Source organism: Furipterus horrens, unplaced genomic scaffold (assembly GCF_987537825.1).
Source record: "Furipterus horrens unplaced genomic scaffold, mFurHor1.1.pri manual_scaffold_3, whole genome shotgun sequence".
In the NCBI taxonomy this organism is placed as follows: Eukaryota; Metazoa; Chordata; class Mammalia; order Chiroptera; family Furipteridae; genus Furipterus; species Furipterus horrens.
Genome location: NW_028327173.1, coordinates 156,899,792 through 156,922,699, shown reverse-complemented (window position 1 = coordinate 156,922,699; position 22,908 = coordinate 156,899,792). Strand labels below are relative to the sequence as shown.

Sequence of the window (22,908 nt, the reverse complement as noted above, 5' to 3'; positions counted from 1 at the left end):
GCTACATAATGTCCGATCACTGAGTCATACACCTGAAACTAATGTAATATTGTATGGCAACTGTACTTGAAAAACTTTTTTAAAAACTATTAAAAGAATGCGCGCTTTTTCTCACCTCTACTCATCTTTCATCTCTAGTTTCTTTACTTGCTATTTGATTTGCTCTCTCTTCCAGTTACCACAAGGAAGTGATGAAAACTGGCTTCAAAAGCTGTATAATAATTTCACCAACAAGAACTCTTTGTTTGAAAAACCCAGAATGTCAAATACATCCTTCATCATCCAGCACTTTGCTGATAAGGTACAGGGAGAGTCTGGGAGGAGCCAGAGTGGCTGCCTGGGCGGAGCAGGCAGGCCAGGGACTTCCCACATGGGATTCAGTTCACACTTAGCACAGGGCTTTGATGAACGATCCGTGTATACTCAACAGTCCTTCATTTGTTTTTACCATGAAATACATGAGATTTTATTGTGCTGCTTTAAAGATAAACATGTTGCTAGTGGACCTCATTTCTGACTTTGGGTTTATTGTGAATTCATTAACCTCTTATCATCTTATTTTCCCCGTGAAATTGTTATAATCAAAACAGCATCATTGTTTTTTATAACAAACACTATATCTTTATTGAGGTTTTCCTATTTTATTAAGTTGTAATATATTTATGATATGGTAACATAGATTGGCTGAAGATGATGGGTTTTCTAGGTGATATTTATTTTCTTCTTTATCTCCTATTTTTAATGAAATAAATTGTTACTCTAAGAAAAAGAAAATTATTTTTTTTAAGTCACATTGCAGAAAACTTGGAAAAGACAAGGTGAAACAAAAGTACATTTACAGTTGTGAATACACGAAACACTGAGTTTATTCTTGTATTGCTGTTTATTAATTACTGTATTGTCTTATTTTCCATTCAAACAACTATAAACCTACCTTTGCCCCACCCTATGGAAGAGGGAAAAAAAGACAAATCACCATAACCACCTGCCCTACACAAGCATTCTCATCTTATTTTCCTTTCCCAAGGAGACGCCTGTGCTCGGGTGGGTGTTGCCCTCGTGGCCTGGCCAGTGCCTGAGGACCCTGGGCCGAGCCTGTGCTTGCCTGTCCCAGAGTCTGGTGCAGTGGGTCAGCCCCTGCTGGCCAGGCCTGAGCGACCAAGGGCCTGGGAGGGGGCAGCAAACCAGAAAGCTGTATTAACCTCTACGGGCAAGAGGAGTACTGTTAAATGCGATAGCCTTTTAGTGCTTCGAGTTTTCAGATCTGGTTCCTGAAAGAGGTGCCTATGAAATGAATGATGATATATCAGGTTATATTTTCAAGTTGTCCTTTATCCTTTCACGTTTGAGGTCCCATGGGGAAAAGAAAGAAAGCGTCAGACTTCCCACAAAGCACATGTGGGATTTATTTCAGGAGGCCATCTTTAGCATTTAATGCTGTCACCTGGCCCTTCCGAGAAGTCCCTCTTAGCAGAAGTGATGATGCAGTACTTCAGGAGGACTGCGGATTGGTGGGAAGAAACCACTCACACAGTAAGGTCAGCTTAGTTCTCAATTCAGTTAGCTGAGGGAAAAACTCCTTTTGAAAGTGAGGCAGCTACACTTCAATACCTCAAGTCGGCACATCCTCCCTCAGTCCCCAGAGCCCCCACAGAGGTACCAGATCTCTGTGACACTGCCCCCGCAGATGGTCTCCCTGGATCGAGAAAGCGCTCCATCTGTGACAGCTTTGCCCACTTAGACTAGTGGCTCACACCACCAGCCAGGGAGAACGTGTGCAAGAGCCCAAGTACTTATTCACAAGGCAGTATTCACAGACAGCTCTGCCCCGGTGGGCACACACCCTCGCCAGCAGGGCACCCTCTCTGCCGCGAGGTTCCAGCAACACCCAAAGCCTGTGTCCTCACAGCTAATTTTCATATTTTATTTTAAAGTTTTTTTTAATTTATGAAGAATATATATCACACATTAAAATATATAACTCAGAGGCGTGAACTTTTGGGGTCTGAATGTTGGCGCCAGCCCCATGGGGTGTGTAGTCTGTTGAGGGGTTGCAGAAGCCTGTGAATCAGAAAGGGCTGCATGCAGAGCTTTCCTAAGTCAGTGTAAACTCTGGTCCCCTCGAAATCTGGCTCTGAGGGCTTGGGTGGCCCTCGAAGGCTTTATGGTCAGGTGGCTACGGATTTTTCCCTTTCTAATGCTGTTTTAGGAAAACATATCTGTTTGAACCCAGAGGACACCATGGAGACTTTTTCTCCTCCTGGGGGCTTCTAAGGCCAAGTGAGCCCCAACGCAGGTGTTCTTAGCCCTGGGTGTGTATTAACTGCCCACCTTGCAGAGGCTGGTCAGTGCGGCCAGAGGGGACTGACAGGCAACAGTGCAGAGCGGCCTGCAGCCAGTGAGCACCCCGGCAGGGGCGGCCTAGCTCTTCCCACCCGGTGACAGATTCCCAGCTCGCTAAGCTTTATCTACTGAGGCAGCTGTGATCAACAGAAACTGAATCTCTGTTTTAGAAGATTGTCTTTATAGTTCCTTCATGATTCTGTCTTTAAAAAGAAAAGAAACTGGTGGTACTAAGATGCTGTCTGCTCCTGTCTCTTTGGAACTCGTGGATTCCTTTCTCTGCACAGGTGGAGTATAAATGCGAAGGTTTCCTTGAAAAGAACAGAGACACCGTCCACGACATGCTGGTTGAAATCCTGAGAGCAAGCCAGGTTTGTCAAGTCCTAAGGGTACTTAATGCCGTGCATTTATGTACGTGACATGGACGTAGATGCGTATCGGAAAAGAGTAGGAAGTGTGAACGTGCGTGTGCAGTGAAAAATGGTAAATCAAATGTATCCAAACACAAAACAAAACCCGTTTTACTGTTGGGACTAAAATATGAAAGCATGCAGATCTCCGCTATACGCAAACTCAGAAATCAAGAGGTACAGGTGACAGGGAGGACGGACAGCTGATGCAACCATTTAGCGAACCACGACTCACACTTTATTCCTGTAGTCCAAATACAAGGTGGGGGAAGTAGGTTTACGGTTCTGAGCACATGAAAAACAGTTTATTCTTGTAGTATTATTTATTAATTACTGTATTACTTTCTGTACGAACAACTGTAAGCCTACCTTTGCCCACCCCTGTATTTATGCAGCACCCACTGTGTGCCAAGCACAGCCCTAGACTCTGGGATACAGTGGTGAGCGGGGCAGACAGGGTTCCTGCCCTGGTGGCTGGTGGGCAGGGCCACGTGCCTGAGGAAAACCAGCGCAGGAGGGAGAGACAGCAGCACGGGGAGGGACCTCGGTTCTGTGTGACAGATAGTGTCCCTAAAGAATAACTTCTGGCACGTTTATTTTCTCTTTAAACATGTCTTTATTAAAATTTGAGAGTAAGGATATTTCGTAAGCCTTCATTTTTGTGAAGATTTGGTTATCCTATTAATTTTCCTTCCTTTAAAAGATCCCAGTCCTTTGTTGATGTTTGAGTATTTTGACCATTTCCCAGGTGAGCACGGGCACTTCCACTGAGGATCACAAATAGATCATAGGCCTTGACACCCTCAGTCATTAAAACTGACTTATGATAGACAATTCAGAGTGGAAATGGCCTGCATCTTATGTGCAAAATTAGTTGACTTAATTCACTGATTGTTTACTCACCCCCGAGCTTACCCTGGGGTCCAGTCTGGAAGGTGGAGGCAGACCTTGTGGAAGCACAGATGGGTGTCCCTGCTCAGCTCACAGGCTCTCATGGGAGTTTCAGACCCACTCCTCCCACGGGGGCTCGCGTGGGGGCTTCAGGCAGGGACTCTGCCCTGGCAGAGACGAATGTCTGATTTAAAAGAAAAAGATAGGAGATTCACTCTACGGGAGAAGATGCAACATTTAAAGAAATCGCTGATACAAAGTAGAAAGTAAGGAGTGACTTAAAAGAAGTACAAATAAAAAATTAAGATACTTCGCAGGGGGTGGGGTGAAAAATGTTTTAACAAAACCTGGAACAATGTGTTGGGTTTGGACCTGTGGGCACGAGAATGTGGGCTGGGAGGGCAGAGATTCCAGGTGTAGAACCATGTGAGCCGCCGCCCAGACAGTGGGAAAGAAGCCACGGTCCTCCCAAGTGAGGACGATCTACTTGTGGAAATGAGATTCAGTGCAGGACTTGGCCAGGATTGTCCCTTGACTCTCCGCTGGTTTAAATGGGCTCGTTATGACCACTTATCTGGCTTGTACCAGCTGAGGCCTGTGGGTGAGCATTTTCACACATTGAAATCCTCTCTGCTCCTTCCAGTTTCACCTCTGTGCCAAGTTTTTCCAAGAAAATCCTGTTCCTCCTTCCCCTTTTGGCTCAGCGATCACCATTAAATCTGCGAAGCAAATCATCAAGCCAAACAACAAGCAGTTCCGGACCACAGTGGGGAGCAAGGTACAGAGGAAGTGTCTGAGGTAGGGGAGGGGGCCCCAGGCTCAGGCCAGGTCCCCAGGGAGCTGGGGCCCAGAGAGGACTGCATTCCAGGCCTGGATGTGGGTGCCACACTTCTTCAAATGCAATATAAACACAAAAGCAAAGAAAAGCAGTAATTCATCATCGTGGAGCTTCAGCCTCCAGGGCCGCACACACCCGAGCAAACCACACGTTTGCACCGTGACATGATTTACTCCTTTCCTGCCATGTGGGAATGTTGGACCGAGCACCGTTCTGTCCAGAGCAGTAGGACATACTAATAATCACTGTCACGGGGTGAAACCTTTCCTAACAGACGTTTAGGCATGAAGTTAACTTTCCCTCTTACCGTGGGGAGGCGCTTGTTTCCCTTTTTTGCCTTGATGTAAGCATTGCATTTCAGCATGACGGTTTTGCTGTCTGGCTTTGTGTCCTAGTTCCGCAGCTCTCTGTCCTTGCTCATGGAGACCCTCAATGCGACCACGCCCCACTACGTCCGCTGCATCAAGCCGAATGATGAGAAATTACCCTTTGAGTAAGTGTTCTCATGAGACCGAGAGGGGAAACGCTGAGCAACCCGAGTGTCCGTCTTGATGTAGGGAGTGTGCTTACACTTGTCTTGAACTTTACTGTTTCTGTTTCCCAACAACCCTGCCCTTCATATATAATGTTAGCCCAAGCCCTCTGGCTAAGCCACCTTCGCTCCAGCAGTAAGGAAAGCAGCTAGATTTGAAAGAAGAGCCTACCCTTGAAGTTGATGCCCCTGAGAAAGCCAAAACATGTTCCTTGATTATGAAAGGATGTGTGTGTGCTTGAAGGAGAAAGGCTGTGGAGGGGTCACCAGCTCCACGGTCCAACAGGGCAGGAGACGTCAGACTTAGTCTCTGGGGCCCCAGGAAAGGGACTCCAGCCGCGTGAATGGAGGTTCTGGAATCCCTCTTAGCTGACTGCAGCTAAGAGGTGCCTGAGGGGACATGATGACCATGGAGGCGGTGAATGTGTCTGCGGATCACCAGAGGGTCAGACCTAGGCCAGAGGGCCACCTGCTGGGTGTCTTGTAAAGGCAACTCAAGCATCAAATGGGCACTTGGACAAGGTCAGCTTGCACGTTTCTTCCACTTTGTTGCCATTCGAAGCTCAGCCCGATGGCCATTGCCCCCACAGGGGGCAATTCTGTTGCCTGCATAACAATCAGTCACTTCTTTCTCTGCATCCTCCGCTTTCTGAACTGTTTCACAGAGCTGCTATTTTCATTTGACACCGGCAAGTATTTATGAAATATCTGCAGGTCTCAGAGAAACATTATTTGTGGGTATTATCATCGATTATGATGGCATAACTCATTATAAAATTGCCTTCTTTAAGGTTCAACTCCAAAAGAATTGTCCAGCAGCTGAGAGCCTGCGGCGTTTTGGAAACAATTCGCATCAGTGCACAGAGCTACCCATCCAGGTACGTGGTCAGTCCTTGTCTGGGGGGAAAGTGCACAACTTCAGGTCTGTGCTGAGAAGCCAGGGACGGGCAGCCATGGTTTTTGTCACATACTTTTGTGAGATACTCTCCAGATTTGTCCCACTGTGCTGTGGGAAGGCCTGAAGAGGGCTCACCCCCACCCCATCACCCACCTCAGCTGCTAGTGAGGGTCACCCTCTGCCTCCCAGTGCACCTGAGAAAGGGAGCTGGGGGTGGGGGAGGACCATTGTCAGAGCAGAGTGTTAACAAAAGCAGTCCAGGTTGCAGACAGGTGTGCCCTGCAGGAGATTTGAGTGGTGTCCCAGCAGGGAAGGGGGTCAGAGATCAGTGCCATCATCTGCAGCGACAGGTAAGGCTGCAAGGCCCACAGACAGGACGCACTCCCTCTCTGGCGCACATCCTTAGATCCACTTTGACCTTCCAGGTGGACCTACATCGAGTTCTACAGCCGCTATGGTATCCTCATGACTAAGCAGGAGCTCTCGGTCAGCGATAAAAAGGAGGTCTGCAAGGCAGTTTTACACAGGCTCATCCAGGTCAGTCCCGCTCACCTCCTGAATGCCTTCCCCCCTCTTCGCCTCAGTCCCTGGACTATAATGATCATGAATGGCTATGAAGAAAAGAAAGTGTGCCCTAAGCTTTTGTGTGTGCTAAGGAGGTCAGAGCAGACACACTCATGGGCACCATCTCCTGACAGCAGGAGTCCCCTTTGGGGACCCAGATTCTAGCCCCCAGTGCCCTCCCCCATTCCAGAGCTCTTCCCCGGGCCTGGTTTATGTTATACAGTCAACTTGATGGTCACTAAGTCAGGGGGCGTTCCGGACATACCACTTGGGGGGGGGGGTGTAGATTATTGCTGAGGCAGTGAGTCATGATGGAAAAGAGATGAGGAAGGAGTCACAACAGCCAGGAAAGGCAGTAGTAAGGAGAAGCCAAAATGAAGACAGAAACCAAGCATTTCCCGGTGCCCAGGCCCTTGGTGGAAACCACAACAAGAGGCTGAGGCCCCCCCGAGGGCCCAGCAGAGAAGCACCAGGGAGGCGCACCCCCTTCCACCCCACAGACGGACACCTCCACCGCAAGTCCTTTCTTCTCCCAAAGTGGCTCTAAACAAGCAAGTCAAAATGCACATTTCTGGGTCATGATCAGAATTTTCCTGCTTTATGTCAAAGAACAGATATGCAAAAATATCTACGTTTTGGCCTCTTTGAATCTCTAAACATCTTTTCCAAATGTATAGAAAATCTGAAAAGATTTTGTTTCTGATTATGTTATTTTTCTCTTCCAGGATTCTAATCAGTACCAGTTCGGTAAAACCAAAATTTTCTTCAGAGCAGGGCAAGTGGCTTATTTAGAGAAACTCCGATTAGATAAACTGAGGCAGGGTTGTGTTCTGATACAAAAGCACATCCGTGGCTGGCTCCAGAGAAAAAAATTCCTCCGAGAGAGACAAGCTGCCCTGATAATCCAGCAGTATTTCCGGGGTCAGCACACCGTGAGGTAGGTTGGAAGCAAGGAAGGTGGGAAATTGTACCACTTTCTTTGTCCATCATTTCCAGGGGGAGAGGGGCCTGTCAAGGGCAAAGGACCCTTCTCCTGGGACCCAGGGGACATAGCCCCAAGGTGGCCATAGGCTTCGAGATGAGAAGTCTGTGTTCCTCAGGAGCAGGTATTGCTCACCCTGCATGCTGTCCCCGCCTGCATGTGGGACAGGTGTCAACCAGGGCCCAGAAGAGAGGAAGGCCCAATCAGGGTGTCTCTGAAGAGGGTCAGAATTCCCGATCAGACCATCGAGAGAGATTGGGCCCTGGTCTATGGAAACTGAAAATGTCTAAGAAGACCAGGACCCTAGTGAAGCCCCTGAGTAAAGACGCCACAAATAGCCACCAGGCAGCCTGTTGGATGACAGGAGTTAGACCGCGCTGGGGTCTCGCTGGCAGGCCCTGCCGGCAAGCATGGAGCCCTGAGGCAAGGCTGCGTGGAGGGCAGTTCCACCTGCCGTGCCCATCCCAGCCCCCACTGAGTGCCCCCAAGGCAGGCATTCTCCTCAGAAAGCACGTGTCCACCTGGCTCTTTCCTCAGTGAGCTCTTCACACAGTTGAGAAGGCAGGTGTGTCATTGAACCTGACCTCTTCCTGAGCTTAGGCCTGGCCTCCAGCAGCACCTGGGCTGCTCCCTGTGGCTGGCACAACCCAGCCTTCATCTCAGCGTGTCCCCAACCGGACTTGCCATTGCAGCCCCTGCACCCCTAGGCAACCATCGTTCACATGCCTGCAGCCAGGCTTGCCCTCCCGTGCTCTGAGTTCAGTTAATAACAGCAGTCCCCAGGGCAGGAAACCCTGGAGTTACCTTCTTCCCTAAACGTATGCTCCCCTTCCATGGGGGAATCACAGAGGCCTGGCTATTCTACGCACCCTTTCACTTGCCTCTGTGTCTGTCCCATTCATTTCGTCCCCAGGTGCCCACCCTGGATGAGGCCTGCATCATCGCCTGCCTTACACCCTTAGAGCACATCCCTTCGCCCACCGCCTTTTTCTCCATCTTCCTAAAGTGGGGCCTGACTGAGCTAGTGCTCTGCTCCTGCCCGGATGCCGCCAGTGGCCCATTTGCTACAGAAGAGCCTTGTCTTTGAAGGCCCCCGTGGACTAGGTGCATTCATAAGAATGGAAGCTCTGTGAGGACAGGGACCGTACTTGTCTGGTTCCCATTGCATCCATACCTAGGACCTAGTATAGTGGCTGTCCCAGAATAGGTGTCAGCCTACTATGTGACAAATGGTCCCTATCTATTCTTCTAACCTCATTGACTACTAATTATCTTCATATATCTTATATTCTAGCAATTTTAGACAGATTCTCTTTTTCCGAATATTTCAGGCACCGCTAGGCCTCCATGCCTTTGCTGGTCCCTCAGTTTGAAATGCCTTCTCCAGCCTTTACTGTTGTCTATAGAAATCCTTTTCTATCAAGCGCTGGATCGCATATCAGCCCTTCCCAAGCAGTTCTGTAAGCTCTCTTATGGATATTTTAGTAGTCATTTTATTTTTCTCATATCCCACTTGGCCACTTATAGTTCTGTCTGTTCCACTGAGGTTGTAAATTCTGAAGGTAAGAACTTGGTCTGCTTCTCCAGTCCTTTCAAAGGAGTCAGCAAACTTGTTCTGTAAGAACCAAATACTTTGAGCCTTTGGGACCCTGCAGTTTCTCCCTCAACTGTTCACCTCTGCCGTTGTAGCATGAAATCAGCCTTAGGGAATATTGTAAAACATAGGCATAGTGTGTGCCAATAAAAGTTGACACTCACAGCTGGAAAGCGGCAGGTATGGTGCTGAGGCGATTGTTTGTCAACCCCTGGTCTAGAGCCTTCAGCCCAATTCCCCACCCGAATGAATGAACAGATGAACAAGCAAGTGCAATCCCACTGCATACATTGTTGTCACAGTCTGAGTGGGCCATGAGCGAGATGGATTATCAGCCTGGATATGAGGTGTGTGACTGTCCCCATGGTTCCTTGTGCCTGGAGCACATCCGCGTTCAGATCAGGGCAAAAGGGGAGATGCTAATGGCTGATCTCAAGAAGGCATTACGATAAACCACTTGTAGACTATAATGTGTAGGTTTGCAAAATGTTTGACTCTTCCTTAGAAGGAAAGAGCGGCACAGCCAGCCGTGCTGTAGAAGTCAGTGCTCTGTGGGTAACAGATGACTCTGCACTCTCCTTACCCAAGGAAAGCTGTCACCGCGGCGGTCCTGAAGGAGGCATGGGCGGCCATCGTCATTCAGAAGCACTGCCGTGGGTATCTTGTTCGCAGTTTGTACCAACTGATCCACGTGGCCACCATCACCATCCAGGCCTACACCCGAGGATTCCTGGCAAGGCGGAAATATCGAAAGGTGCGGCCAAGGCCATGCTTTCCCAGGGCTCACGCTGTTCCTCATCGACAGCACAGCCATACCTCACTGTATTGCACTTCGCAGATATTGTGGAACTTTTTAAATATATAATTTGAAGGTTTGTGGCAACTCTGTGTCAAGTAAGTCTATTGGCACCATTTTTCCAACAGGCTCAGGCAATGGATAGCATTGTTTAGCAATGAAGTATTTTTAATTGTTATATGTTTTTGTTTTTGTTTTTTTTACATAAAGCTCTCACACTCTTAATAGACTACATAACTTATATGCACTGGCAAATCCAAAAATTCATGTTACTCGCTTTACTGCGATACTCACTCTACTGTGGTAGACTGGAACTGAACCCACAATATCTCTCAGGTGTGCCTATAGTGAGATTATTTTTTTTACATGAAGACCTTCCTAGAGAGCAGGAAGTTCTGGCATGTGAATGTTTGTACATGTCTGCTACAGGTGGAACTTGGTTATTGTTTCAAAAGTCTGTTATAGGTCTGTTTCAAAGGCCTATTATAGGTCTCTGTGGGGTGATTACACGAAATTCATATTTTACATTGTGCAAATATTTTGGTAGTTGCATCTCCCGACATTGGAGGAGTTGATGAGAGAAAGAGTGGAGATCCAGTTTGCATCTCACAAAATCTTGTTTTTAAAGATGCTGGAGGAACACAAGGCTGTGATCCTTCAGAAATATGCTCGGGCATGGCTGGCCAGACGCAGATTCCAGAGCATCCGACGGTTTGTGCTCAACATTCAGCTGACGTACAGGGTCCAGCGTTTGCAGAAAAAGCTAGAAGATCAGGTAGGTGTTCATATTGCATCTTTTATATTTTACTTTTTTTAATAAATACATTTTGTTCTGGGCCAGCCACTTAGCTATGCAGTTAAAATATATACCCACGTCAGGAGGCTCACACAGTTTACTTGGACACCGAGCTGGAAAGCAGCGCATCTTAAAGGGCTGTTGCATATGTTTGTGCAGGGCGTACACTGTACAGGGCGTGCACTGCATAAAGCAGCTGCCCAGGAGGCCAGTGGGGCTGACTTCCAGCCTGGTTCTGCTGGCTAACCCTGTGTCCTGGCACAGAGCTGGGCTGCCTTGAGGCAGAGGTGCGTTTTTAATTTGCACAAAGCTTCCATCTGCTTGCCAAGTCATTGCTCCCTCAGGGATGTGCTGGCTCAGAGGAGTTGCCACTTTCTAATTTGCCCAAAGGTCCTTATGGTCTCGCTACAGCCCTGCCTAGTTTGGCAAGACTCCCCGTGCTATTCCCACTGACAGGGAAAAAATCCATGTGCTCTCTGCCAGTGGGCAAGAGCTGTAGAATAGTCAGTGACCAGGTCTATAAACCTCACTCCTGGGCCTGCCTCAGTTTACACTGAGATTCTCCTAAGGTGAACTTTAAATCTAGCCTTAAACTATATCGTAAAGTCTTTACTGAGTGGATAAATATGCAAGCAAAAAACTTGAAATGTTGATGCAATTTCCCCTGATTGCACTGTTGTGTAACAGCCTGTGTGTTATATGGCTTGTGCAAAACAGCTGGGAGCAGGCCCATGGGTGTCCTGACATTGCCCAAGTTCCATTCTATGTTCCATTCAGTTTTCTAGGGCCGCCATAATAAACCACCACAGACTGTGCAGCTTAAACACCCAACACTTATTTTCTCACAGTTCTGGAGACTGGAAGTCCAAGTTCAAGGTATGGGCAGAATTGGTTTCTACTGAGTTGCCCGTCCTTGGCTTGCAGATGGTGATGTCCTCCCTGTGTCTTCACATTGTCTTCCCTCTGCATGGTCTGTGTCCCAAGTGCCTCTTCTTATAAAGACACCAGTCATACTGGATTAGGGCCCAGCAATATGACCTTGTTTTGCCTTTAATTTACATTATAGACCCCTCTCTCCAACTCAGTCACATTCTGAAGTACCATGTGGGTTTGGGGGGGGCAATGGGGAACACAGTACAGCTCACAACACTAGAGTTGTCCTGGCACCGCCAGATTGGACTGGCTCCACACTGAAAGAGCCACCACCAGCTCAGGGACACATTTGCCCGACCAGGTCTGCCTCGCTGTCTTCACTGGGGTGAAGATGTTCTTACCCACCAACATAATGATTAATGTGATCAGCATAAGTAAACTTCTGAAAGATTTAGACACTGTGTTAAAGGTTGTGAGAAGCAAATGTAACAGCTTCTTTGCTTAGGATAAATCCCTCAGCACCTGCTGTTTCTTTCATCCAGAACAAAGAGAACCACGGGCTGGTGGAGAAGCTGACCAGCCTGGCTGCTGTTCGGGCTGGTGAGGTGGAGAAGATTCAGAAACTGGAGTTGGAACTGGACAGAGCTGCTGCCCACAGGCACAATTACGAGGAAAAGGGGAAGAGGTACAAGGCTGCTGTGGAAGAGGTCTGTGCTGGCTGGGACCCTGGCAATACTTGTGCGCCTTTCCATGGAAGAGACCACAGCGCAGCGTTTCCCCACAGAGCCGATTTCCACAGAGCAGTGCAGAGCAGATTTGGCTACTGGCTTCTGTCATCAGAGGGAACCTCCCTTTCAAAGGAGAGGAGGGCAGAGCCCTAGAGTCTAGGGAAGGAAGAGGAGGTCTAGGCTTTAAGAAATACAACATAAAGTTTCTTCTTCCTTTCAACTTTTGTAAAGTGACAAAAAGCCAAGGAGGAGCTCTGGTTGGACGCTTCCCTCTCTGCCCAGGTGACCCTGGTCCCCTGCTGCGTGCCCATCTGCTCTGTGCCCCGAACCATCTTACCCAGAGCAGCCAGCCGCGCACAGCCCGAGGCAGGTTTGCATCTCTGCGGTGTACTAAGAGCGGCAGACATAAAAATCCAATGTCCCAGGTTTAAATTGCGTCTGCTGCCATCTGGCTGGGAGGCCTTGGGCAAGTCCCCCTTACCCTCTCTGAACTTTAGTTCCCTCCTATGTAAAACAGAAATAACAGAGTTGTAGTGAGGATGAACTGATGCAGCCAAACGCCTGTCATAGAACCCTGTGTAAGCATGAGCTGATGTTTGCTAAGGAGATAGTTTTTATTACCGTCCGTTCTCCTTCACTTTCCAAAGTCTTACAGCACCCAAGGTGTGGCAGCCTGGAGTCCCAGGGTACCGCCCTGCCCTCCCCATGGCCTGGCGCCTGGCTGCTGGCATTGCCCGCACTGTCAGGGTCACCAGCAATCCATCAGCACCATCTGCTGCCAGCCCAGCAGGCCGTTGACCAACAGAAGCTAAAATAATAGAATTCCGTCATGATCACTCTTCCTTCCTTCCCAAGTCTTAACACTATCAAAATGTGAATCCACATGATATTACAAATAATTTACATCATATTAAATACATAACTATCCTGTCTATTGAGAAGCTCAAAAGAAGGATAGAGGAGATGAGATTCCTCGACCTTGAGGAGACCTTGGTTTGGTTCTTTCTCCTTGATGTCAGCCACTGCTAGTTCAGGTGGAACTAGCGTCCACCTGAAGTCACGGAGGCCCTGTGGGTGAAAGTAAATACAGGGTCCTGCAGTGGACTGGTGCTGGCTGGTATCTGTGGGGAGGAGCTGATATACATACATATATATTTAAAAATATACAGCTTTTCGCCAAGAAAGGCACTGCTGACAAACTTAACATGAGGTTTTCAAAAAAAGTTCTTTCTCCTTCCCTTTGCTAGAAATTGGCAAAGCTTCAGAAGCATAATTCGGAACTGGAAATACAAAAAGAACAGATACAGCGGAAGCTTCAGGAGCAGACTGAGGAGCTGAAAGGTAAAACCCCAGGTGGCCTGATCCACGCACCCACGCATTTCTTGTCCGGTCCTTCTGGACTGACTATTGGCTGTGAAGCAAGTCTGAGGCAGAATCGGGAATCCCTGGTGCGTGCTTACTATAACAAGAAACTGTTTGCTCCACAGAGAGTAACTATATGCAAATTGTGGTAACTGTGTACCCTATAGATTCATCTGTTTTATTTCCATCCTCTGCCAGACAGCACAGCAATCCCTGTCTCAGGCCTCCCTGGGACACTCGGAAGGTACAGGAGGAAAGCGGGTGTGTGTGCACAGCTGTGACTTTCGGGGTTCAGGCTAATGTTGCAGTAGTGTTTGTTTGCCAAAGATTTGCAGTTAAATTTTGGATCTGCCCAAGACCACTGAACAAAGGGCGCCGCTGAGCTCATGAGCCACATCACCCCCAGGCTGTCAGGCACAGACGCTAGGAACCAGGGTGTATCACTTTTATTCAGGGGTGTGAAGCAGCCACTCTCTGCCTAGCTCTGCCCATTTGTAGCTTTCCAGCTTGAATTCTAATCTCAAGCACTTGCTAAATCCCCAGAGGCTCATGAGCCACGTGGCTCCTAACCAGATAGTTTACATCACCGTACTCACTTGCCTGTCTTTTCCAGGAATCTTTTTTCCTACGCGCTGACGTGCGGCAGGTGAGGCATGAGGGTTCCAACCTGGGCATCGAGCTTACCCGGGCCCAGCACAGGGTGGGGATCCGAGCACAAGAGCGCTGGGGGTTCAGGTCAGAGTGTAGGAGGAGCACATGTCAGGAGGAGGAAGTAAAATCCCGAGCCCTGGTCAGGAGCACAGGAAAGGCCGTTCAGATGAAGCCAAGGAGGGGCGTGGCCTCCTGCTCCAGAGTCTGCGTACCCTCTGCCCTGTCTCTTAGGACTGAGGATGAACAGAGGGATGTCAGAGGTCTATGAGTAAACTTCGAACCCGAATTAGGGAAGGCCTTGCCCACCGTCACCTTTTTTATTACAGTACACTATTCTTGAATGTCTGTTTTTTCTTCTTTCAGTGGAATTTCCCACAAGAAAACTTAAATCCCCACAAGTGTGTCCTCAAAATGACACATCTGATAGCATTAACATGTTTGGGTGGGTAATTTTATACCTTCTTCTAAAAAGCACATGAAAACTTTCTAGACCTCGTGTTTCTAAACTGCTTACTCTGAGGGTCTCCCTACACGTGGCAAACAGTGTTCTATGAAGAGCACCGGCCTTTGCTTAGCCCGTGACCTGTGACTGAGGGATGCTGTCCAAGTCACTTCGCCTTTCTGAGATTCGGACTTGGGCACCATCCGTTGCCTCAGGGGGGAAAGGCATGTCTGAGCAACCTCTTTAGCCTTTTTGCAAATGGCCCGCGATGTTGAGCACCAGAACTGAATCCTCTGAGTGAATTGAAAATCAAAATTATATCAAATATGCTGGCTTCTCTGTAACCTTAGGCATCTTCCCTCATATTTTCTGGCTGGTTCATGACATTTTAAAGCCAAACTTTTTTATTTAAGGACATTTGACACTGCACTGGACAAACTATTAAACTGCTGGGGCGGGGGGGGTTAACCTAATAATTCGGAGGATTGCTATGGTCACTTCATCCCTTGGCTCCCCTCCAGGACGGGACTCAGAGCTGAGACAGAAAGCAAGAGTGAGTGTCAGCTGAGGACAAATAGGGACCTCAGACTTTGATGGGCTACATCTGTCAGTCTACTCCTGTTCTGAAGGGCACTGTTGGGTGTGGACATGTTGGGGAGTGGGACTGTCACAGCCAGAGAATGCCCAGAACCCCAGTGACGGTTTCCTAGTTGTCCAGGGTGCCCCTAACCTACACTTTATGTTAGAGACTCCTGTATTTAAATGAAGCAGTATCTTTTTTATACTTCCCCTTCCCCAAATGAACACAGATACTTGATTATTTTCTTGATTATCATGCATGACTGGTTCTCAGTCAAGATGCTGTTGTTCCTCTCTGACCCCCGGGGACAATTGGCAATGTCTGGAGACATTTTTGATTGTCAGAACCGGGGAGCCGCTACTAACATCTATTGGGTAGAAGCCAGGGATACTGCTCAATACCCTATAATGCACAGGACAGCCCCCTCTCCATGATAAAGAATCACCCAGCTTGCTGTATCAATAGTGCTGAGATTGAGAAACCCTGCCATAAATTGATCATTTTCTCCCCAAAGTGTTTCTGTTTACTTTTAATAATAATACTTATTATCTCAAAGCCAGTAGGCCTAATTTTAATAAAACAAATGATATGCAGACCCATAAAAGCACTATAAATGAAACTAAGTATAGATTTCAACATGACAAACTTGTGAGAATTATTATTTTGAACCCCCATATTTCTAATTTATAAAAGTGAGTTACACTCTCACCCTATGAGTAATAAATACCCCACGATTGTTCTTGCCCTCTCACTTCCCTGAACAAGATGTGTCTGCATTGGCTTGCAGACATATTTCCAAAAGCATCGTCTTTTCACAGGAAAAATGGATGACCTCACCAAGCAGCTCTTTGAAGATGTGCAAAAGGAAGAACAGCAACGAATGTATGAAGTCTGGTTTGCCTTACAACAACGGCTCCTGTCTCTCTCTCTCTCTCTCTCTCTCTCTCTCTCTCTCTCTCTCTCTCTCTCTCTCTCTCTCTCTCTCTCTCTCTCTCTCTCTCTCCTTCTCCTTCCCCCACACCCCCTGCTGTTCTCTAGTTTGTGTCTCAGCTTGCCTATAGCAGATCAGATAGAGAGTGGGGAGTGCATGCTTTTAGGCAGTGAGAGACTTGGGGATTTGTGGGAGTGAAGGCCCGCAGTGTGCACCTTTCAGACACTGCACAGCTGCTGTAATTGTGGGCAGTGGACCCATGGGAATTTCTGGCTTTCCCTTTATTGCTAAGACAGAAGTTCAGAGACTGCCACCCCTTTTAACTTCCATCAAGTCGCAAGTAAGATTATTGCCTAGGAAATAAACCTCCCTCCCTTCCCCCACCTGTTATATCTGTTACCGTGACTCCTGTCCCAGACAATAAGGGATATAAAACCCATCGAAGAAACGAAGGCAGCTCCCCATGACCTTGTACTGTACCAGCCCTACCTTTCCTATGCCAATATCAAACCCTTTGCTAATCTCCAAAGGCTTCAGTTTGGGCTCGCTTCTCTTCAGGAATCAACTGGAAGGTTTTAGATCTCAAAGTAGGAATGCGTGGCAGGGTGTTGGGGAGAGATGGAACTTTCTTGGCATGTCTCTTTTGGGGGCTAGAAGGCTCAGGGCTGCCTGGGGCGGTGGGATATACAACTTCACCATGCATTTATCAGCAGGAGAGCCTGGGTCTGGGCCAGGAAGCAGGGGGCCGAATCATTAGGGGAGGGACTGTCACTAGAGAGCTCCAAGACTTAACAAATAGATAAAGTGTCTCCTGATCCTACACCAGTTTAAAAATAAGGATATTTACCTTGGAAAATCTATTTTTCAATGAACTCTTAACTCTAGGAGAGGGGCCCAGGTCTTGTCACCTCACTGTGTACTGGGGCCACTTGGGAGTGATCCTTTTAAGCAGGGGCTTAGAGAGCCAGGCTGAGGCCAGGTCCCGTGGAGCTCTTTGCAGTCCTCTGCATTCACCTGTAAATCATCTAGTCCCTGGTCAGTGACGGCGAAGTCTTGGCCACTGTCACAACCCTCCAGGGGTGCAAAGATGCCCACGGTCTGTGGCCATACACCCAACTAATTTAGGCTGCAAATTTAAGCTGCTTTTTACATGTGACTTCTGGCTGTGTTCTGCTTCTTCAAAGGTATTTTACAGGCCTCTTAGGAGCACTGTGGGTTTTCTTAAAACCTGAAAACAAAGTTTAAAATTTTGTTACTTTCTATAAAAGGAAATGAAACAAAAATCTATTGGAAATGTGACTCTCTTCCTCAGGGTTTTTCCCTTTGTGCTATAAAAGCAAGTCAGTTAGAAAATGAACTGAGTTGACAGCTTAGCAGTAGAGGGATGCTTCATAAACTCATAGAGCCGCTAGGGCTACATCAGTTCTAACCGGGCCCCTGCAGGCTGGGCTGGGCTGATGTAGCTCTCTTCTGTTATTTTCTTGGTCAGTCCTCCCTTATTTATTTATTTATTTGTTTGTTTGTTTTTAAAGACTTTATTTTATTTATTCTTAGAGAGAGGTGAAAGGAGGGAGCAAGAGAGGGAGGGAAACATAAATGTGAGGTTGCCTCTTGCGCACCCCCAACTGGGACCTGGCCTGCAACCCAGGCATGTGCCCTGACTGGGAATCGAACCAGCGACCCCCTGGTTTGCAGACTGGCACTCAATCCACTGAGCCACACCAGCCAGTGCAGTCCTCCCATATTTAATTGAGCAACTGTCGCATAAGGAATTGGATTTTCGTGAGCTTTGGGGTACTTGAATTTGCTGAAATTTATTCTAGAATGTTTGAAGAACTGGACCCTTGGACATATTAAATGGCTGTATTAACTTGTTTAGAACCAAGCCAAACCCCTCCAGGATCCTTGGAAGTTGGCAGGTGCCAGGACTTGACAGAATGTGTCAAGGTCTTTGCTGAAGGCAGTGGCCTCTCCCAGGGGACCACATGGAACCAGGGAGGCTTTGGGAGCACAGCACCCAAACCACCACTGAGGCTTTCAGTTCAGCTTTCCTGTCCGCGTTTCCTCTGTGCAGGGCCCTGTGGAGCCACGCTTCTCAGATCAGAAGCTATGTGAAGCTTTCTTAACCCACGGGAAGGAAACAGCTAAAAATAAGGCCATTGTTCATTGGAACTGTCACAACAGACCCTAATTAACTTGTCTCCTCCTTTCTGGAGTCACCTCTTCTTTTCTAAATGGCATATTGTTCTAAGTCAGGGTAAAGACTTTAGAGACAATTCTGAACTAATTATTTTTTCCTTTTGCTGCCTAGACTTCTTGAAAAAAGTTTTGAATTGAAAACACAAGACTATGAGAAGCAGTTCTGCTCTTTGAAGGAAGAAATCAAGGCTCTCAAGGATGAGAAAACGCAACTACAGCATCAGCTGGAAGAGGAGCGCCTCACCTCTGATGGCTTAAAGGCGGAAGTGGCCCGGCTGAGCAAACAGGCAAAGGTAGAAGCTGTTTGTCACTTAGACTCGCTCCGGCTGAGTCATTCACCTGCACAGAGGGAGCAGCTGCACCTTCCCACAGGGTCAGATAGCCGAGCGCAGCTGACAGGACCCTGGTTCCCTCACTTCTTCCTAGCGTAAACCCCCAAGGCACCTTTGATTTGGTAGTAATTGCTTTTCATATTTTAAAGGTCAGCTCTCTAACATTTCTGAAATGACATTTACGTCAAGTTACTCAAATACATTGACCTAGAGAATATGTCCAAATTAAATTATAAATTGATGTGAACTCTTATGCAGCCCATCGTGTTGCTATGTATCTATAAATACCTGTATTAAAATTAAATTACCTTACTGTCAGAATCTTACATTTTAAACTGTTACCAGGCAATCCCACTAAAGCAATGACCCATACTTGGACAATCAAGGCTTAACTGAAATTCCTTCCCTACCAGAATACACAACCTAATGTGTCCCTATGTTCTTAAGTGCAAACCATTTCCATGTAAGGTAAGAAAGTTTTTAAGCTTCCACTAAATATTTGAACCACATGTTAGTAGCGTATTTGTTAAGATTTACAAACATTCTCTGTGATTGTCATGGAACAGCCATGTGTTTAGAAGGTCATTCTGAATCACACCTGAGCTTCCTCTGAATTTCATAGCACAGCTGCCCATGTTCTCTGGGGCCCGTGGACTGTGGGATCAGGAAGGACCACACATTCCTATGACGGCTTCATTCTTAGCAGTCACGTGAGCTGCTGTCCATCAGTGGGAGTCAGGCCGTCTGGCCACAGTCTGTATCTTGGGAAGTTGTGTGGCCGTACTTGGGGTGAGCCACTGCCCTTTGTCCCTCACTTCCTCTTTGGTAACTAAAACTGTGGTCCATACTCTCCCATAGGGTGGAGATTAATCTTATCTGCAAAGAAAGTAAATCAATCATCATCAAGTTATATGTTTTATAATCCATCTCTAAGTAAATACACCTGACTTGCAATAACTGCTGAAACATTACCAAGAGCAGGGCCTTCAGATTGGAGCGTCCTGGGCCCCGTCCACTTGCCCGGTGGCCCTGATCACGCCATTTACGCTTTATGCCGCTTCCGTTTTGTAGTCTGTAAAAGATCGCTCTACTCATCTTATGGGCCTGTCGTAAGGAAGAGGTTGTCTGTGTAAAGTGATCAGTTTGGTCTCCCTTCTCAGCCCCTGTGGAAACAGGAGCTGTAGCCCTTAAACATTTAGACTAACTGAGAAAATATCAGTGAGGGGTTATTCACCTCTGTGCCCCTCCCATAGCCACAGAAGCACAGATCTGAGATCCTTACTCCAGGTGAGCTCACGAGGTAAATGAAAGCAGAATACAGCTTCCTCCCCACAGCTAGGGCTGCCCCTTGATGGACCCCAGTCACGCCCCCTGACCACCCCCCATCCCCTGGCTCTGCCACTGCACCACTTCTAAACCCAGCTGGAGCCCAAACCCGCACTTCCAAAGGTGGTGTGTGCCCACATCCTCGCAGCCAGGACTTCATCGTACAGTGAAAGGGAATCTGGCCCCTGCAATTTGACTTCTCTCGGCGCCCCTTCCTCCCTGCCCCACATAAGCTTGCAGTAAGTAGTTACTGTTTCTCTTTAAGTAGGGAAGCTAATTCTGTTGGTACAACTGAGTAGATCTGGGAATAATTAACAATATTTTGGGCAGTTAAACATATTTCAGGGCCACACTGCATGTACGGGCAGTGATGGCTTAATACGGGTTTAAGAAAAGGCGGTGGGGACGCCCTGCATATACAGACAGTACTGAAAGAGTAGCCCCTTCGTTTGATATAAATTATAATAGCTGTTGTTTTTCTTCACCTGGTATGGTCATTGCTGTAATTCAGACCATCTCTGAGTTTGAAAAGGAGATAGAGCTACTTCAGACACAGAAGATAGACGTGGAAAAACATGTGCAGTCACAAAAGCGGGAAATGAGAGGTAACAAAAATACAAGCTGCTGGGCCCATGGGGTGCAGATTGCATTTATCCTAAGTGTCACACTGCTAAGGAAATGTGCCCTTTGACTAGCATGAGGCTGGTTGGTTGGCGGGTTGGTTGGATACATGGTAAGCTGAATAGCTGGTTGGCTTCACAGCTAGTTGGTTGGTTGGGTAGCTGGTGGGTGAAATAGCTGGTAAGTTCCTTAGCTGATGGGATGGTTAGCTGTAGACTCTATGGGGCTAGAAAACTGGGCCTTAGGAAGGGAACTGGAGAAAAGAAATCACTCAAGAATGTAATTTATATAGCTCTGCCTTTTCCTCTCAGAAAGGATGTCAGAGATCACCAAACAACTTCTTGAAAGCTATGACATTGGAGATGTTAGAAGCAGGTAATCATTTTTGTGTTATCAAGCATTTAGAAACATGTAACACGTGAGAGAGAAGACAGGTTTTCTTACCCTCCTTACTTTTGCAGGCTGTCAGTGGAAGATCTGAAACATCTAAATGAGGATGGAGAGCTGTGGTTTGCTTATGAAGGGCTAAAGAAAGCAACCCGGTGAGAAATTCCCCTCAGGGGGTTTTCAAAGTTTTTTCTAAGATAATAGACTATTGGAAAGTCAAAAGTTTATCTTACATATATTTGATATGCAAAATAAATTTATTATGATAGAATGATCTAATAATCACTGGAAATATTTCTTTGAGAATTAAGTAGTTAGTAATGAAGAGCATGCTCTTTATGGGATAAAATACTGGGTAAAAAAATCTCATGAACTATGCAGTAAAAACCAATTATATCAAATAAGTTAGCTGTGTTGCTATAGATATACAGATGTTTTTAAGTTTAAATAGTTTGTTACATTTTTTGTATTAATAAACTTTTTAGAGCAGTTTTAGGTTTACAGCAAAATTCCTCAGAAGTTCAGAGATTTCTCATATATCTTTGACCCCACACATACACAGCCCTTACCAACATCTCCCACAAAAGGTTACATTTGCTAAAAATTGATGAACCTACATTGACACATCATTATCACCAGAGTCCATAGTGTATATTAAGGTTTACTCCTGATATTATATAATCTATCAGTTTTGACAAATGTACAATGAAAGGCATCTTCACCATTGTTGCATCATACAGAACATACTTTTAAACTATTAGAGTGAAAATGTAATTTTAATAATGTCTAAAATAGTATTTCTTATTAACTGCACGTTACTGCCGCATAATGCTTCCTAACCATCTAGAAAGATTTTCTTATTCTGTGTTCCTAATTCCATAGCCTGTGATGATTGCACATGAATAAACTTTCTGTTCTTAGTGCACGGCTCTCGCTGTGGGTTTTCCTAACTGCTACACATGCACACACTCAGTCATCAGCGCGGCTGAGTCAAGACCATGTGGCTAATTTCTTGGCCTCTCCTCTAACAGTGTTTTGGAGAACCATTTCCAGTCACAGAAGGACTGCTATGAAAAGGAGATTGAAGCATTGAACTTCAAAGTGGTGCATCTGAGTCAAGAAATAAACCACCTGCAGAAATTATTTAGAGAAGAGAATGACATCAATGAAAGTATTCGTCATGAAGTTACCAGGCTGACATCAGAAAACATGGTATGGTCTCAGCCATGGTCCCTGGTTGTGGCCATTGTTCTAGAGATGTTATTTGTTAGTGGAGTAAAATTCCACTTCTTGGCAATAAAACAATGGATCAGCCTTATGTTTTCTGGGAGTGAAATAACTGGGTCAGAAGAGAAACTATTAAATTACCCCAGGCTAGAAAGCACTTTGATTTGAGAGTGTGTTTTTCCTCCTATAAGATGGGTCCAAATTGTGTGTGGGTTTAAATATAAGTTTTTTGTGTGTGTTCTTTTTTTTAATCTAGCCCTAACCCCTTGGAAAGTGACCAAAAAAACATTAAGGTAAAAGGGTAACTCTTGAGAGGGGCGTGCGTTCAGAAGACCAGTCTCTGCTCGGGCCCCGCGTCTCCCGGTCGGTGCTGCCTGTTCTCACCCCTGCCTGTGTCTCATCCTGTCTCCTGACTCACGCCTCCTGGCGTGGAGATGTGCTGTAGACGTCTCCTCACTCACAGCATGTCCCGTTCTTGGCCCCACATCCCCTGTAGCCACCACCCCATGTCTTTGGGGGAGTTGGTCAAACTTCTCCACGGTCCTCCAACTGTGGTTTCTCTGCTCACCTCCCATTTACTCTGTGGCCACCCCCTTTTGTCACAT

General features: G+C 46.9%; 1 protein-coding gene across 1 annotated transcript in view; it reads left to right on the top strand.

The window, feature by feature from the left end:
• Positions 1 to 22,908, top strand: part of MYO5C (myosin VC) — an 82,774-nt gene that overhangs the window by 37,595 nt on the left and 22,271 nt on the right. Inside the window, exons 13-29 of the mRNA XM_090270612.1 lie at positions 176 to 301; positions 2,631 to 2,714; positions 4,288 to 4,422; positions 4,878 to 4,975; positions 5,806 to 5,892; positions 6,338 to 6,449; positions 7,202 to 7,413; positions 9,641 to 9,806; positions 10,477 to 10,623; positions 12,060 to 12,224; positions 13,493 to 13,586; positions 16,099 to 16,162; positions 18,523 to 18,703; positions 20,580 to 20,673; positions 21,001 to 21,064; positions 21,151 to 21,231; positions 22,108 to 22,288. Of these exons, the coding sequence (XP_090126738.1) occupies positions 176 to 301; positions 2,631 to 2,714; positions 4,288 to 4,422; positions 4,878 to 4,975; positions 5,806 to 5,892; positions 6,338 to 6,449; positions 7,202 to 7,413; positions 9,641 to 9,806; positions 10,477 to 10,623; positions 12,060 to 12,224; positions 13,493 to 13,586; positions 16,099 to 16,162; positions 18,523 to 18,703; positions 20,580 to 20,673; positions 21,001 to 21,064; positions 21,151 to 21,231; positions 22,108 to 22,288 (2,091 nt within the window). The remainder of the gene's footprint in view (positions 1 to 175; positions 302 to 2,630; positions 2,715 to 4,287; positions 4,423 to 4,877; positions 4,976 to 5,805; positions 5,893 to 6,337; positions 6,450 to 7,201; positions 7,414 to 9,640; positions 9,807 to 10,476; positions 10,624 to 12,059; positions 12,225 to 13,492; positions 13,587 to 16,098; positions 16,163 to 18,522; positions 18,704 to 20,579; positions 20,674 to 21,000; positions 21,065 to 21,150; positions 21,232 to 22,107; positions 22,289 to 22,908) is intronic.